We start from the raw sequence: 18,346 nt of genomic DNA, 5'->3' as shown, positions 1-18,346 counted from the left end.
TCTTTCTTTCTTTCTTTCTTTTTTTTTTTGGGGGGGGGGTTGGGGGTGGATATCAGGAATTGAACTCAGGAGCACTCAACTACTGAGCCACATCCCCTATCCTATTTTGCATTTTATGTAGAGACAGGGTCTCACTGAGTTGCTTAGCACCTCGCTTTTGCTGAGGCTGGCTTTGAACTCGCGATTCTCCTGACTCAGCCTCTTGAGCCACTGGGATTGCAGGCATGTGCCATCACACCCAGCCTCTGAGTATTTCTTGAGAACAGTTTTATCTGCCAACTACTGTACTGATGCTGTTACACACAGTTTACAAAGGCCACCACTAATCCAGATGAGGAAACAGGAAGTACTGCCTTAACTGTTCTGGTACTTTTTGCCCTTCTTTGGAGTCTAACTTCCAAAGGACAGGTCCAGTTTGCAAACTGCCTTCTGGCAACATTGTGAAGATGGGAGCTCAGCAGTAGTTGAGGATGAAAGAGTTCCCGTGCTTGTATACAGCCAAGTCTCACAGGGACACCCAGGAGAATCCTCTCCCGCTAGCTAGTGAGGTTTCAGAGAAATAAACAAAATTCCTTCATGTCTAGAGAATCTGAAGCTGGGCTATTTTCTAGGCTGCTCCCATGTTTTCCAACTTTTGTCCACTTCTCATAAATGACCTTCCTTAACTTAGATCAAAACAAGTATGAGTGGCCCTTTGGGGGGGGGTTCTGAAGGTATCTTTCACTTGGGGGACAAGCTCTAAGGAGATTGTTTTAGGAGAAAAGTCACAAAATTCATTGACGGGGCCTCTCAGCTGTCTTCTGAACAAGCCCTATGTTTAACAAATCTTTTTGGTAGCTGATACTTCCATGTAATTTTCCACTGTACAAACAAAACAAGAAAAAAAAAAGAAAATTATATCCCTCAATGCACATGACTCTTCTTCCTTTATGAGTCTGGAACATAAGATGGTCAGGTCCCATCTAATTAAAACAGAGAAAACATGAGAGGTCATGTCAGTATTTTTTTAGGGAAAAGTCAGGCACATGCCTGTAATCCCAGTGGCTTGGGAAGCTGAGGCAGTAGAATCACGAGTTGAAAGCTAGCCTCAGCAAAAGCAAGGCACTTAGCAACTCAGTGAGACCCTGTCTCTAAATAAAATACAAAAACAGGGCTGGAACTTGACTCAGCAATTGAGTGCTCCTGAGTTCAATCCCTGGTACCTCACTCCCCCTCAAAATAAGGGAAAAGTCCTCCAATCTTCCAAAAGCGCCTTTCCAAGACAGTCACAAAGTCATATCACAGCATGCCAGGTTTATTCTCAGCTCCAGCTGGGTTTAACCTGTTAGCAGTGACCAAGCAGCAGGGCCCAGATGGCTCTACTCTCAATGTCGGGACTCACAATGTCATTCGTGGTTTTACAAGCATAGAGACCCTGTGAGAAAGAGGCACATCCACACCTGAACAGGATGAATTCTGGTCTTGGTGCTTCCTATGCCTTCAACTGTGGTGATGGCGGCACCGTACAAAGAACAGATGGGGGTCAGGCAGGCGTTGGCAGGGTAGTGTCTTCAGGTTGCAAAAAAGAAGAACAGAGTATAAATAGCATCAGGTCTAGTGGGAAAGAGGACTGGATCCTCACGGTACCAAGTCCTCATTTTCTACAGGGCAGGTTTTGTATGACCTCCCCAGGCTGAGAATCTGCAATTGGTCCTTAGCTCACACTCATTTTACAGAAGTATAATCTGAGGTTCTGAGTGATTTACTCAAGGTTACAGTGGGAATGTGGACAGCACGGTTAAAATTCTGCCTCCTAACTCTAATTCCAGAATAGCTTCAGCTAATCTTAGTTGTTTTTCTTCTTGAATGAGGGGCTGACATTCTCTAGTTACATGTAACTACCTATCCACCTAAGGCCTTGTTCCACCTTCCAGGCAGATGCTGGGCTAAGGTTATTGGTCAATAAAGTGCACTCTGAGGTCATTCTTCAGACAGATCGAGTGTCAGATACAGAACACTTAATCCCACAAAAGCAAAAAAAAAAAAACAACACTGCTAGAAAATGTCCAATTCAAAATGACTCCTACAATGTTCTTATTCACCAAACAGAACTACAGGTGGCCATGAACACTTGAAGTGTTCCTCAAACACTTGAAGTGAACCTCAAAAATGATCACGAGGGACTCAAATTAAGCAATGAGAAATACTGTGTTATCAAAGAAAATGATAAGTGTTTTTAAAAAATATAGTATCTATTATCAGCAAAGATTTGGAAAAATGGGATTTATATACTATTTACAAGAATGTAAATGAAGCTCTCCCAAAGTTCTTCTGGAAGACATTTCATTGGAAGACATTTTAAAAAGCTTTAAAATATGCATACTCTTAGAGCAACTAAGAATAGAGCAGGGAGGAAGAGCAGAAAGAAAAGATTGATATTAAACAGACACGAGATGGGAGGGAAAGAGAGAGAAAAGGGGAATTGCATGGAAATGGAAAGAGACCCTCATTGTTATAAAAAACTACATAAAAGAGGTTGTGAGGGGAATTGGAAGAAAAAACAAGGAGAGAAATGAATTACAGTAGATGGGATAGAGAGAGAAGATGGGAGGGGAGGGGAGGGGGGATAGTAGAGGATAGGAAAGGTAGCAGAATACAACAGTTACTAATAGGGCATTATGTAAAAAGGTGAATGTGTAACTGATGTGATTCTGCAATCTGTATTTGGGGTAAAAATGGGAGTTCATAACTCACTTGAAACTAATGTCTGAAATATGATATGTCAAGAGCCTTGTAAGGTTTTGAACAACCAATAAAAAAAATAAAAATAAATAAAATAAAATAAAATATGCATACTCTTTACTCTGCAATCCCACCTCTATAGATGTTTTATAAAGAAATAATCACTGACACAAATATAAGAAGTTTCATTGATGCATAGCTGATATTAATGAAAATTAATACAGTCTAAGTTATTCCTATTTGGGGATGAGTTTTAGTCCACCAAAATGATAGAACATACATAGCCATTAACATTTTATTTACTAAAACATATCCATGAAAAATTAGGCGAAATATACAGGTATTTAAACACTATGTGCAGTATGCTTCCACATGATAAACACAAAAGAAAGACTGGAAGGAAATTATTTATTGATAAGTAAATATAAATATTCATTGAGTGCTTACTATGTGCCAGGCAGATTTCTGGGTGCTAAGATTCATTCATAAAATAGAGAAAATCCCTATAGCTTCAGAACGTATATTCTGGTTGAAGGAAGAGGAAGAACATGTACATAGGCAATACACAATACACTTTGTGCAATTGAGATGATGAGAAGTGCTGTGAATAAATTAGTGCAGGCTAAGGGAATAGAGAAAGTTGTGAAGGTGAAGGGGGCACATAGTGAAAGAGAGATGATTGAGTATTAGCTTTAAGGCAGCTGAGTTTGCAGTTCAGATGTAGAAAGTTGTAAGAGACCATCATTCTTGTTCTAAAGCCAAAACAAGCTACAAAAACATATTTTTTAAAAAAAACCTCACCCCATACTGAGTACATAAGAAACCTAAATAAAATCTCTTATGTGACAAACTCTTGTAAGACAGAAGACACAGCTGCTGTCATCCCTAAGGTACAGTTGTTCTCTTCCTGAAATGGAAGAAGGAGGAGGAGGTGGAATCTGCCTTAGACAGGAAGGAGGAGAAACCAGACGGACTTTTTTTCTTTTCACATACAAAAGATCTTCAACAGGATCTTTTCCTAAAATTCTAATTAGTTATATATGACAGCAGAATGCAATTCAATTCATATTATCCAAATACAGCACAATTTTTCATGTCTCTGGTTGTACACAAAGTAGAGTCACACTATTCATGTTTTCATATATGTACTTAGGTTAATGATGTCCGTCTCATGCCACCATCTTGAAACTCTCCAGGCAAAGAAAGAAGACTGTGGAGGAAGAAAAAACTTTAGGCACTCCACCTTCATGGAGTGTAGGATCGTTGCTATACTTTAGAGGCTAAAAACAAAACAACATGGATGCAAGAGACCCCCCCCCCCAGAGCATGGAAAGGAAGAAAGGAGAGCAAAGAGAACTCCCAGTGCCCTAAAAAGCTGGCAACCAGGCTGAAAAGCAGGGTGAAATCTCCCAGAGTTCAGAAAGCAGGTGGCTTGGCTATGGTGCACAGGCATATCTGTAATCAAACCAGTGCTAGACCCTTAGCCCACATCCAAGCTCTGTGGAATAACATAAAATGTCTTAACATGTATAATGGGAGTTGCAGAAGAGGGGGAAGAAAAATAGCAAAGGTAAAAATTTGAAGAGATAATGCCTTGAGAAGTTTCTAAAGCTGATGGAAGACATCAACCTATAGAGCCAAGAAACTTGGTGACCTTGAAGGACACACACCAAACACAGAGATGTTAAACATAATGGGAAGCTGTTGGTGTGCTTTAAGCAGAAGCAGGATAGGATCTGATTCATACTTTGAGACAGATCTCTCAGCTGATGGAGAGAGAATGCACTGCATGGGAGCAAGGAGATGAATTAACAGGCTGTAAGAGTTATTCTCCTCTACCATTTCCACCTGGCCTTTCCTGCCCAAACAGCAGAGTGAGTCTAGCCTGAAAATAATTGTGCTACATACATAGTAGGTGCTTGATACATATTTACCAAATGAAGACATTAAACAAAATTGTAAAAATTGAACCATAGCTGCACTTTGCTGCAAGGCACCTTATCCTCTTGGTGATGGGGTCATACTGTGAGATCATCACTGTGCAGGCACCGCAGCCTCCCCCGCCACAGCCATACTTAGTCCCTGTGAGTCGGACTGCAAGAAGCATGGTTAAGAACAATGTGTTTTCCATGATTCTTTTTCTAGAATAGCCCTGACCTTGTCAAACAGCACCTTCACAGACTCTTAACATATTTCTAAGTTCAACACATTTGTCAAGTGATGTACTTAGTTACTGTTTTAGTCTCGTAAATTCTTGATTTCCTTGTGTGTCTTTATAGCATGTCTTTGAAATAAACTGAACCTCATGTTGCCAAAGATAGGGCCAAACTAAAATGGAAAGAGTCTATACATGTACAGCTTTGAGCATATTAAGGTATAAGGACACTTCACATTTGTTCTCATCTTTATTTGAGTCTGCAATGACATACAAAGTAAATGTTAAATTATGAATGACTTATGGACTATTTGTGTCATATTAGCCATGTTTATCTGCCTTTCAGGGGCAGAAACTGCTATTTGTTACCCCGTATCTGTTCCCTCATTATTATTCAATAGTTGAAACCTCAAACTTTAGACACATGTATGGCTGTCCAGAATCAAAGTATACATTTTTCCAGCCTCCTCTGTCACTACTTGGGGTCATGAACAATGCTAGTCAATGGGAAGTAAATATAAGTACTATGTATGACATCCACAAGAGAAGTGTACTCAAAAGAGGGGTGCCCCCTTCTTTGTCATCCCTCCTTTCTCTCTGCTGGAATTCAGTTGTAACAACTGGATCTCAATTAGTCACCTCTACGAGGTAAAAGCTTCATGCTGAGGAGGGTGGAGCATTCCCTGATAACTAGGTTCTCTGATAACTTTTTGGCACTGCTTCTTAATTCTGATCAACCTATCTTTCATTTCCTCACGGTGAGCATGACAGTCATGGGAACAGACTTTCTTCAACAGGGATGGTGACTGACTAAGCCATCCGGCTGCTGTACTTAGGAAGTGATCGCCACCACTTTCATGAGATTCAAACCTCCCAGGGGCTGATCTCCACAAGTGACTCTGTGTTGTGGAAAGACGCGGAGTCCATGTCAACCATCCCCAACGCTTTGATGTCCATGCCTTGTACTGACCAGAAGCCCAGAGCCCTTCCACTCAAACTTCCCTCAAGGGGTGGGGGGAAGGAAAAACTGCACTTTACAGAGGCTCCCGAGCCTTCTCTGAGTCACTCCTTACCTCCTGTCACACAGGCATTTAACCCTCACATATGTAGCTTTATTTTTGGTGTCAGCTTCCTGGAGATCCTGAACAAACACAATGAGAAACAAATACACTTCTGTCTTCCATCCTGTCTACTACTATTTGGGTTTTCTGTCACTCACAGTGTGCCAGACTTCAAATAGTACACATAGGAACTGTGGTTGACTAGGAAGTCAGCATTCATTGTTGTTATGTTTGAAGATCTTGGATGACTTTAGGAACATGCTCATGTGTCTGAGATTTCAGGTTGAATTTCTCCAATTTTATTTTACTTTCATTTCATGAGATTCCTGTGCTTTATTTTGTAATGGAAATGATGATTAATCATTACAGACAGAGTGAAATCTTGTGTCCCTAAAGGATATAAAGGATGCTTAATTAATCCCTTTTAATATCAACTACTTTAATTCCCATTGCTCCTTTCACTGTTTAAGCCATCTACTTAGTGTTAAAATAGAGATCAGAAAAAAAAACTTGGTTCTCTTGACGGCCACAATTGTGCACTGACTATAAAACTAAGATGTAGGACTTCCTCAAAGATGAACATAATAGTAGGGCAGATGTCTCGGTGTAGTTCTAAAAACATTTGAAATATCATCTGATGAGAACACTGCAGCTAAACATATACAAGCATGCACGTGCTTGCACACACACACACACACACATTTGAAGCAAAGAAAAGGATACGATTCTTCCTCAGATATGGTAACAGCATTGTTTCTGGATTGACGTTTTTTTCTATGACCTATACAATAGAGAAAATCAAGAGTTATACACGCAAAATTGAGAGAGCTACTTTGGTAGGCTCATGCAAACTTGAGGAAATGCACGTTTTTTTTTTCATTTTCTTTTTTTTTAATTGGTTGTTCAAAACATTACAAAGCTCTTGATGTATCATATTTCATACATTAGATTCAAGTGAGTTATGAACTCCCATTTTTACCCCAAATACAGATTGCAGAATCACATCGGTTACACATCCACATTTTTACATAATGCCCTATTAGTAACTGTTGTATTCTGCTACCTTTCCTATCCTCTACTATCCCCCCTCCCCTCCCCTCCCATCTTCTCTCTCTACCCCATCTACTGTAATTCATTTCTCTCCTTGTTTATTTTCCCATTCCCCTCACAACCTCTTATATGTATTTTTGTATAACAATGAGGGTCTCCTTCCATTTCCATGCAATTTCCCTTTTCTCTCCCTTTCCCTCCCACCTCATGTCTCTGTTTAATGTTAATCTTTTCTTCCTGCTCTTCCTCCCTGCTCTGTTCTTAGTTGCTCACATTATATCAAAGAAGACATTTGGTATTTGTTTTTTAGGGATTGGCTAGCTTCACTTAGCATAATTTGCTCTAGTGCCATCCATTTCCCTGCAAATTCCATGATTTTGTCATTTTTTAGTGCTGCGTAATACTCCATGGTGTACAAATGCCACATTTTTTTATCCATTCATCTATTGAAGGGCATCTGGGTTGGTTCCACAGTCTAGCTATTGTGAATTGTGCTGCTATGAACATCGATGTGGGAAAATGCACGTTAACACGTTTTCAAGTTGATTTCAGGTTTACGGAACCTGTGACACACGAATTTGCCTCTCAAGTGTAGAGTTTAAATCTTGTCCCAGTCCCCAGTCCCCACCCTGCACTGTCCTTGGTCCTGAATTATCACTGTTCTCTAAGGTAGTGGTTGTTTCTACTAATAGGAACAGCAGGGACTTCTGTCCAGATTCTCCTAGAAACTCTGAAGCAGCTGAGAGGAGCTGATGGAACAGTTGAGTCTCTGAGAAATCAATAGTTAACTAAAAGACTTGTTTGTTTACCAAATAATTAGCTTCCACAAAGAGACCACAACCAACCATGGCCCCAAATCAAAGAAGCCAAGGAGAAGATATGATGGCTAGGCCAGTGATGCCAAGCTGTGTGGCAGGGCACACCTGAGCAGGTGTGTGTGTGAGCTGCAGCACAGCATGGGACAGCCATACCCAGGAGTGGCATGACTAAGATGTCACCATCGGTCATGTTTTTCAAAGTGACCATGTTATCTCATTTTTCATTAAAGGTTTGAGATTTCTTTTAGATTAACAGAACAGATAAAAGCATATTTTGCTTCCCAGATTCAGAAGCCAAAATCATCTTTCATAATGTTGTAATGTTGAGTAGTTTGCCCTTCGGGGAGGAAGGTAAGGAGGGGCAAGAAGGATCTTGGGCTGCCTCCTCACCCTCTCAATTCTGATAGCCACAGGGCAGACAAAAGTGAGGGTTATGCCAATTGCCACAGTCTGTACCCTAGGGGACTCTGCAATACAGAAAGAGAGATGTGTATCACGGATGCACATGTACACATTCTACAAGAAAAATGTGAAGTATATCCCAGGCATCCTCTAGATAACTGGTCCTCAGTGGAACTCTTTGCTTTATTTCCCCAACTTCTTTTTTCCTCTTCCTCGATCTATTTTGTGGCCTCATTATCTGCTGGGTCATCTAAGCTTAGAAACCTGAGCCATTTTCAATTTTTCTTCCTTTCAGCCCACTGCGATCAGTGTCACCTAGTTCACACCTCCAAGATGATTTTCTAAACACCCTTCACTTCTATTGCCACCACCCGGCACGAGCTCTTACCACCTTGAGCCTGAACAATTAGTCACTGCCTAGTGACTACATCCACTCTTGGCACCTGCAATGCCTCCCTGTACCCCACTACCAGAGTGATCACTCTAAAACCCAAGCCCTATCATTTCATGTATCTGCTTAAATTCAGCATAACTCCCGGCTGCCAGACTGCCATTCTGGGACTTACTGAATCATCCAGGTGCTTGTTAAAATAAAGCCCCTCTGGAGAGAGGATTTCTGGGAGAGAAAACCAAAAATATGCATCTTTAATGAGCAAGCTGAATGGGTCTTAGTGAATTTATACTCAAGGGTTCCCACAGTCCTAGAAGAAATTTAAACTCCTTGGCAATGTATCTCTGACAAACTGCCCATCATTTCATGCCACCTGACCCATGTATCTTGAATCAGATACAAGAACTGGCTGGTCCCAGAAGTTATATACTTTTAATTTTCATTTAAATTACATACAGGTTTCCTTCTGTCCGGAAAGTCCTCTCTCTCTCCCCTCTACTTGGCAGAATTTTGCATGCCATTCAATGTCCTGCTCAAAATTCTCTGTGGAGAGTGCTGCTACCTAATATACCTTCCCCACTCCATATGGCAAGGAAGCATCCTCCTCTGTGAGCTCCTGGTCAACGACCTCACCTCTTATTGCACTGTTTACCCTGCATCATAATTATCTGTGTTTGTACAGCCTCTTTTGATCTTGGGAAAACTACCTGATGTTATTCTTTTTTTGCTTCAAACACTGAGCTCCGTGTTGGAAATATATCATAGGGACATAATCAATGTTAATTAATTAAATAAATAAATGGCATATGATGTGTCCAATTTGCTATGAGAACTCCAAGAAGGGAGGGATGATGTTTTACACAGAACAGAAGAAGAGAAAGGATAAAAGAAACAAAAGAAGTTATTAATGGCAAAGACTGTTTACAATCCCAGGGTGCTGTCTCCTATTTTTCCTTCTATCTTCCTGGAATAGGGATGAAATGGCTGGAACTCAAGTGGCTTTCATAGATCAGTGGGAAACAGAAACGTGGGTCCCAGATAACACGATGAACCTTCTGGAACACCCTCACTACTTGTACCCCAGTATATACATTCTTCAAAAAAGGAAAATGACTCCTATCTCATTTGAACTACTCTTACTTATTTTTTTTTTTAGTTATAGGTGGACACAATATCTTTATTTTATATTTATGTGGTGCTGAGGATCGAACCCAGTGCCTCATGCATGCTAGGCGAGCGCTCTACCACTGAGCCACATCCCCAGCCCAACTACTGTTACTTTTAAGCTTATACCACATCATATATATAATTTATATATATGATGGTGAATGTGCAGAAGCCCAGTTTTAATGGAGAGAAAGGATCTGGTTAGCCTGGAGAGTAAAGCATATTAGGCTTGAGGACATTGACATATTTTAGGAAAAAATTAACAGAAGCAGCCTTGCTGGTTTGGAATATTTATTCTAGTAAGTGTTTGAGGAGATTACAAAGCCAGCAAGTATCCTTCCTGTAAGCTCTCAGAACGACCACGGTGGCCAGGGGTGGGGCAGGGTGCAGAGCAGAGTTATTCTCAGGGATTCTGGACTAGAAAGTTAATTCTAGAAGGGCCTGACAGAAGTGAAGTCACAGTCACAGTCACAGACTGTATCTATCCCAGCATAACTTTGGATGTTGCAAGGGTGAAATCTGTCCCTCTGTACTTCTGCTAGTTCTTTCAAGAGAGTCCAAGTTCACACTGTACAAGGCTCAGCCAGATCTAAGATAGAGGCAGAAGGAAGAAAGAGAAAAAGGGGGAAAGAACAGAAAATAAGGAAGGGAAGGAAGTACACGCAGAAGGACAAGGCCTGAGAGATAGAGGATGAGGGGAGACGGAGGTGAACACTGTAGGACACAATAGAGAAGGACAAGAATCCACAGCAGAGAAGAAGACGTGAGGCACAGGCAGTGAGGACACTCGGGTTGTTTTAAAATCAGCCTCACTTGCTGCATCTTGCTGCCTCATCTGCATCCACCCCTTCCACTTTTCTCCGAAGCACTGCAGCCATCCCAGCATCCCAGAAATTTCTTTTCTCTTCCTGGTAAATCAAGGACACTAACCAACAGAGAGCGCTTTACAGATTTCTGCACTAATGCTAAACAAGTAATGAGCAAACCGTGCTTATGACCACTTGTCTGTCTTCCTGGCTCCTCTGAGCAGATGCTGGCTCTACTAAGGAAGCCGATTGCTTTCTAGCTCAGGTATTAACAATAGTTCACGCCTTGCTGACCATGGAATTAATTTTCATCCCAGTTCCACAGGAAAAGGTATGGTTATTAGTTTCATTTTGCAGAAGGGAAGGCTGAGACTCAGAGATATGAAGCACCTTGCCTGAGGCCCCAGAGCTGTCTAGTGGTGGAGTAGCTTCACAGTTGCAGAATTCAAACTTATTTATGCCTTGTTAGTTCCAAAGCCTACACCTTGGGTCTCTTAGGCTTCACTCCCTGGTGGAACAAAGTGCTTCAGTTTCCTGGTTGAGATTAGAAAATGGTATCTACAGTATACTTGATCCATGGGCTTTTCCTCCCTTAAACTCATGTTCAATGGGTCACTGTTCTTCTGGGGTCCCCTGGAAAAGTGAAGATGGTTTCATAAATTTCTCCATAATTAGGTCTCTAGGCAATGTGAGCTGGCTTTGTTTTCCAGATGGCTTTAGCTCCTGCCTAATGACAACTTTTGGTGACATGGGGAGATTTTGCAAAAATCACAGACCAGAGACCAACCACATCACCTAAAGACTCTTAATTAGCTTCCAAGATTCCTTTTCAAAGGCAATGTTTTAATCCCAGAGGTCTTGTTTCACTTTCACTTTAAGACACCTCTTTCTTTTGGGTGGTTTCTCTCTCACACCATTCTCCACAACCCCTCGCTCTTGGAATCAGAAAGTTTTTTCTAATTCTATCCATCTAATAATTAGGCTTGCTTGTCAACGTTGGAACACCTAACAGAATTTGGAAGAGAAAGAAAGGGTAGAAAAAGGCTAATGTGATTTTTCTTTTAAATGAGGTAACTGCAAAAACTGAACTAATATCTCCAGAGTGTACTTTACAAATTATCTCAGGACATTTGGCCTATAGATAGGGTGGGCCCATTGATAAGAACAAGTCTATTCTTCTTAAAAATCAATGGAGCACGAACTTGTATTAGTCATGATGTTAAAAATCCCAATACTATTTGTTTGGAAGAAAGGGAGGAAAAAGGGGGAAGAAGATGTTAGATTCAAAATGCCTATTGCTTCACTTAATAAAAACTTTTTTTAATTATTAGAGCTTTATAGTTACACAGAGCATTTGAGTTCATCCCAACAAATTCATACATGCCTGGAATTCAATTTCAGTTTGTGATCCCCCTCCTTCTTCTACTAGAGTTCCTGTGGCTAGGCTATTAATTCGTATTTGATTGGTTCTTTATGTAATTTTTTTTAAAGAGAGAGTAAGATATATATAGAGAGAGAATTTTAATATTTTTATTTTTTAGTTCTCGGCGGACACAACATCTTTCTTTGTATGAGGTGCTGAGGATCGAACCCGGACCACACGCATGCCAGGCGAGTGCTCTACCGCTTGAGCCACATCCCCAGCCCTTTTTATCTAATCTTATCCTTTCCTTTCCCTTTCTTTTATTTCACTCTAGCTTCTGCATAAGAGAGAAAATATTCAAACTTCGAGTTTCCGAGTTTGGCTGATTTCACTTAGCATGATATTCTCCATTTCCATCCATTTGCCAGCAAATGCCATCATTTCATTCTCTTCTTTGGATGAGTAGAACTCCATCATATACATACACCATAATTTCTTAATCTTTTCATCTATTGACAGACATCTGGGTCGATTCCAACACTTAGCTATTGTGAATTGTGCTGCCTCACTACAGTATGTCTTTTTTTTAGATTGGTGAAATCACTAACTAAAACCTTTATCACCTAACACTCCTCTTCTAATGTGACCTTTGGCCCTGCCTCCAGCTCTACTTACCTACCCCATAAACACACAGAAGTCCTCCTGATCCCAGATCTTTTACCTGCATTGCGGTCTGCCTGAAATACTCATTCCCTGGTGTTTGCTTGCCTTACTCCTATTTCCTCCCAGTTGCTGCTCAAATGTCACCCTGAGAGGCCAAAATGTCCATCCCATCTCAAGTATCAGCTTCTGCCCATCTCCATACCCTCCCTTTGCTTTGTTTTCATACCAGCACCCATCACTGCCTAACATCCTACATTTCTATTTATTTATTTGCTGTGGTCTGTTTCCCCCAGGCAGCGTAAACTCCATGCTTACAGGAACTTTGTTGTTTCCAGTGGACTTGCTGTTTCCCATAAATGTGAACATGGGCTGGCATAATGTAGGCCCTTAGAAATAAAGCAGATTAAATAGTCACTCTTTATAAAGCGTATTGCCCCCTTTTAGGAGAGGGGCTGAGCCTCTGAAAGTCCTGGTTGGATCAATGAGAGAGCTGGAATTGAATCCTTGTTTGAGTAAATACCATCACTACCACCAACAGGATTGTGTCTACCATTCTGTCATAAAAAAGGGGAAAAAATGACATGCTGTCAATCTACCCCATTATCCTAACTCTCTCATACTAGTCATGTGAGGGATCCTAAAGGTCCCTCATTACAGTTTAGGAAAAAAACAGCTTATTTTATCTGCTATGGAACCTAGGCAACAGGGGCAGAAGTTTTTATGGGGCTTAAAACGTGTAATTTGGGGGATCCTCTTTAAGAAAATATAACACAAAGCCAGCCACAAATACAAAACCCCTCAACCTTCCTGCCTTGGTTTCCCCCTTCAAAGTGCGTCAGACTGTGCTGAGAAAACATTCAGAGCAAGTAGTCAATGCCAAGTCCAAGGAATGTTTCAAAGGATGCTCACAGGGCTCTGTTATACCTGAATGACTCAAACCCTGCCTGGATCAGTCCCAGAGTCAGAACAAGCCGACAGAGCCTCAGGGCAGAGGGCCCTATGAGGACATTGGTAGTCTCCAGAGTCTGGCTTTGCTAAACTCTGCCAGGAACTTGCTGTGACTCCGGAAGGTCATATTTTCTTCATCTGAGATACGATGGGGATGGCTTTGAGTCAGCTCATCCCTGTGGTCTGACTTGAAATGCTTTCTGCTCAGATACGCTGAGAATTAAGTCTCCTCCATCTGCTTAGATTGTTCTCAATCTATTGGAAGACATTCCTTCTATCAGCTGAGGTTTCCAGGAGCAGAAGATTTGGAAGTGTTGGCCTTGATGGGTAAGAGAAACTCTTTTCTCCTTGTTTGAGGAGGGAATGGGGTTAGTAATCAGATTGTGAGCCTTGAAAATAGAGGGAATTGACACATCCGGGGAGTAGAGGCCAAAAGACAGGGCAGTCCCTGAAAGGCTTCCTTTTTCTGCCCCCTTGTGGAGGTGGGGACCAGAATGCCCGGCCCGCGCCTCGTGCCCTAAGGGACCAGGAACTTGTGGCAGGAGCCACTGCAGCCCCGCGGGCGCGCTCACCTTGCGGCCGTTCACGTAGAAGAGCAGCTCGGGGGCCGAGTCCATGGTGGCAGCCGTGCGGTCCCAGTCCGGGTTTGCAGAGGACAGCGGATCCCGGAGGCGCGGCAGCTGGACGGGGTGGTACAGACCGCCAAGCCAGACGGGTTTTAACGGAGCCCAAGGTCCACCAGCCCCCCGGACCCGGGCAGTGCTGCTGAGGCCCCGGGCGCAGAGCTTTAGCTGGGAAGCCACTCGGGTTGGCACGTCTGTGGGCGTCACCGGCGCTGTGTGGGCGGAGGCCTTTGGCCCAGAGGGGACTGACCCTTTCAGGCCCTCGGGGGTGGTGCTAGGCGTCTGCGTGGCTCCCTCGGCAGCCACGGTGGGCCCAGCGACATCGCCTTGGTCGTTTTAGGGTGATATTTTAGGTGCTTTCCCACTAATTTGAAGTTCTCCCCTCCCAGTTCGCCTGCTGCCGTCTGGTGCTCAAATGGTCCAAAATCTCACATTGATTATTCAGATCTGCAGGAAAGCAACGTGATGGGTTTTTTTGTTTTGTTTTGTTTTTGTTTATTTGTTTATTTCAGGTACCTGGATTGAACACAGGGGCACTTACCAGCCCTTGGTATCTCAAAATTTTGAGTTGCTTAGGGCCTCACTAAATTGCTGAGGCTGGCCTTGAACTTGCGATCCTTCTATTCAGGCTCTGGAGTCACTGGGATTGCAGGAGTGCGTCACCACGCCTGGCAACAACGGATGGTTTTTACAACTTTAACTTCTGGCTTTACAAATGATTATACAAATTTATGATTTTTAAGCCAAGAGCTACTTTGATATGAACTTTTAAGGAAAAGTTTTATCATAATTGACAAGTTATCCAGTAATTAATCATAAAATTTACCTGACAAATGACAACAGATGTAAGACATATTGGAAAAATACAACAACTTGGAATTGAAAAGTACAAAAATTAAAAATCATCCAAAAACGAATGCTGAGAATTTACCAATGTTAACTTTTTGGCTCTGTTTTGCATTTTTAAAATCCACATTAAAACTTATTAAAACTCAAATAGGATCAAACTCATTATTTCCCAGACTTCTTTTTACTTAACATACTTAGAAAATTTTCCTATATGGTTTTATTTATCTAAACACAAAAAAATTTTATTGTGAAAAATTTTTAAATCTGTATGTCGAAGAGAAGTGTATAAGTAGCATCTCCCTCCCTCTGGCTAAGGTGTAGCAATGGTCAACACTTCATTTCTTTCTGCAATTTTTAAAACCAATCCCAAACACATCTTTTTATTGTGAAATACTTCAGGATACATTAAACTCACACACACAAAAAAAAGTTTTCTTATTTAGGCATGATACCATTCTCCATGTCTAAAGAAAGTATTTTTACATTTGATTTCTTTGAATGAAGCAAAAGATTCTCAATGTAATTGCTTGTGGTCTCTTAATCTAATACAATCTCCTCTCTCCTCCCCTTTTTCATGGTATTTTTTGATTGACCTATAATAATTGTACATACATCCAATGTGATGTTTTGATTTACGTATTCATTGTGTGTCAGTCAAATTAGGGCAATTAGCATATGTATCACTTTAAACATATCATTCTTTATGGTAAGCACATTTAAAATCCTTTCTTCGCACTATTTTGAGATATACAATACAATATATTATTCTCAAGTGTATTTACCCTAGAAAACCAGAACTTACTCGTCTTTTCTACCTGTAACAATTTGCTAGAGGACCAGCCATTCCCCATACTGGCCTTCCTCTCCTGTCTGATTATCCCATAGAAATGATCCACATTTTAAATATAACTGATTACTTCTTCCTGGAGTTATTTGTTCTTCCATACATACTACTTATTTTCTATACACTGGATATTAGACCCAAAGCCTTGATTTTATTTGGGTTCAATTTTTTTTTTTTTTTTTTTTTTTTTTTTTTGTGTGTGTGTGTGTGTATGTCAAGAATACTTCATAGGGGGCTAGGATTGTGGCTGAGCGGTAGAGCGCTCGCCTAGCACAGGCGGGACCTGGATTCGATTCTCAGCACCACATAAAAATAAAGGCATTGTGTTGTGTCCATCTACACCTAAAAAATAAATATTCAAAAAAGAATACTTCATAGGTATATTGCAGCACACCAGGAGGTGTATGAAGTCTGATTATCTCATTCTTAATGACACTAATATTTATCAATGAGTTTAATAAGATATCTCTATCTTGATAATGATTTTCTCTTCAACACTTCACTGGTTTCACATTCTTCGTATTATTATGAGGCAGTTGCAATTTTTCTAGTTCTAGCATTCCTTCTGTATTCATCAGCTGGAATTCTTTTTTGTTTTTTTTTGACAGGGAATACTTTATTTAAAACTCATCAGAGAAATGAACAGCCTGTGTCTGTGACAAAGCATTCATGTTTTAGAGCATGGGTCAGTAATTATATATGAGAACATACAATGCTACATACAGATTAATTGATCAGACCAAAACTTTTCAATGTTCAAATCAGAATAAGCTTCCCTGTAAAAGCAGCACCTTTGTGACATTTTAACTTTAGTATTCCTTTCCTTATTTCTCACCCTTTCCTTCAACAGAATCTACACCAACCTCCTCATAATCTTTCTCTAGGGAAGCCATGTCCTCATGAGCCTCAGAAAACTCTCCTTTCTCCACCCTCTCACCCAAGTAGCAGTGAACAAAGGCATGCTTGAGATCTAGGCGAGCCCAGGCTTTAGCAATGCCTGTGGTGTTACTCAACATGCACACAGCGCGCAGTGGGAGGCTGGTAATTAATGCCAACTTTGAAGCCAGTGGGGCATCAATCCATAAACTGGATAGTATGCTTGGTCTTGATGGTGGCAATGGCAGCATTGACATCTTTGGGGACCGAGTCACCATGGTACAACAGGCAGCAAGCCATGTATTTACCATGGTGGGGGTCACATTTTACCATCTGGTTGGCTGGTTCGAAGCAAGCATTGGTGATCTCTGCTACAGAAAGCTGTTTATTGTAGGCTTTCTCAGCTGAGATGACAGGAGCATATGTGGCCAGAAGGAAGTGGATGTGGGGATAGGGCACCAGGTTGGTCTGTAATTCTGTCAGGTCAACGTTCAGGTCTCCATCAAATCTGAGGGAAGCAGTGATGGATGACACAATTTGACCTATCAGCCTATTCAGGTTAGTGTAGGTTGGGTGTTCAATGTCAAGGTTTCTGCGACAGATATCATAGATGGCCTCATTATCTACCATGAAGGCACGGAGTGCTCCAGGGTAGTGTGGGTGGTGCGGATGGAGCTGTAGGGCTCAACTATAGCTGTGGAAACCTGGGAGGCTGAGTAAATGGCGAACTCCAGCTTGGACTTCTTGTAATCAACAGAGAGACGTACTATCAGCAGAGAGGTGAACCCAGAACCAGTTCCCCCACAAAAGCTGTGGAAAACCAAGAAACCTTGAAGACTTGCGCACTGCTCAGCCACCTTATGAATTCAGTCCAAGACAAGGCCAATAGACTCCTTGCCAATGGTGTAGTGACCTCGGGCGTAGTTATTGGCAGCATCTTCCTTGCCGATGATGAGCTACTCAGGGTGAAAGAGCTGAGGGTAGGTCCTAGTGCGAACTCATCAATGACCGTGGGTTCTAGGTCTACAAACACTGCCCTGAGGACATGCTCGCCAGTGCCTATCTTGCTAAAGAAGGTGTTGAAGGAGTCATCTCCTCCTCCCCGCCCCCCCGTAGTTTTGTCACTTGGCCATTAGGCTGGATGCCATGTTCCAGGCAGTAGAGCTCCCAGCAGGCATTGTCAATCTGGACACCAGCTTGGCCAACGTGGATGGAGATGGACTTACACATGGTTGCTGCTTTCTGGCTGCAGAGCAAATGGTGGAGAGGAGAGAAGTTGTTGCTTCATAGACTACAACTCTTAGGCGGTCAGTGTAAGAGAACCTGCCATCAGCAGGGATTCTTTTGAATAGAATTCCCTATCCTTTCCTAGAACTACTGATAATGCACAAATTAAATTCATACCAGAAAGACAAATTTATATAACTTTTTCTTAAATTATAAATTTTCAGAGAATCAGTTAGCATCCTATTAACCTACAGTAGTATCCAAAGTGTTTTATCTCTCTTCCCCTTTTATCATATCAATTTATGATTTTTCCCATAGCCAGTGTTTTAATCAATCATGGTTATTATTCCTAATAATGCTGTATGTCCCATCTTTAGCCAAG

At 41.5% G+C, this 18,346-nt stretch overlaps 1 protein-coding gene and 1 pseudogene across 1 annotated transcript in view; both read right to left on the bottom strand.

Moving 5' to 3' along the window:
- The window catches only part of Aox1 (aldehyde oxidase 1), a 69,705-nt gene extending 55,363 nt beyond the window's left edge, over positions 1 to 14,342 (bottom strand). The window contains exons 1-4 of the mRNA XM_026399333.2: positions 14,118 to 14,342; positions 6,661 to 6,718; positions 4,719 to 4,815; positions 1,440 to 1,548 (exon numbers count right to left, since the gene is read on the bottom strand). Of these exons, the coding sequence (XP_026255118.2) occupies positions 1,440 to 1,548; positions 4,719 to 4,815; positions 6,661 to 6,718; positions 14,118 to 14,162 (309 nt within the window). The 5' untranslated portion in view covers positions 14,163 to 14,342. The remainder of the gene's footprint in view (positions 1 to 1,439; positions 1,549 to 4,718; positions 4,816 to 6,660; positions 6,719 to 14,117) is intronic.
- Positions 14,343 to 16,685: 2,343 nt separating this feature from the next.
- Positions 16,686 to 17,967, bottom strand: LOC113190170 (tubulin alpha-1A chain-like; annotated as a pseudogene).
- Positions 17,968 to 18,346: the final 379 nt, after the last annotated feature.

The sequence above is a fragment of the Urocitellus parryii genome, chromosome 1, assembly GCF_045843805.1.
Source record: "Urocitellus parryii isolate mUroPar1 chromosome 1, mUroPar1.hap1, whole genome shotgun sequence".
In the NCBI taxonomy this organism is placed as follows: domain Eukaryota; kingdom Metazoa; phylum Chordata; class Mammalia; order Rodentia; family Sciuridae; genus Urocitellus; species Urocitellus parryii.
This window is presented reverse-complemented; position numbering and strand designations above follow the sequence as displayed.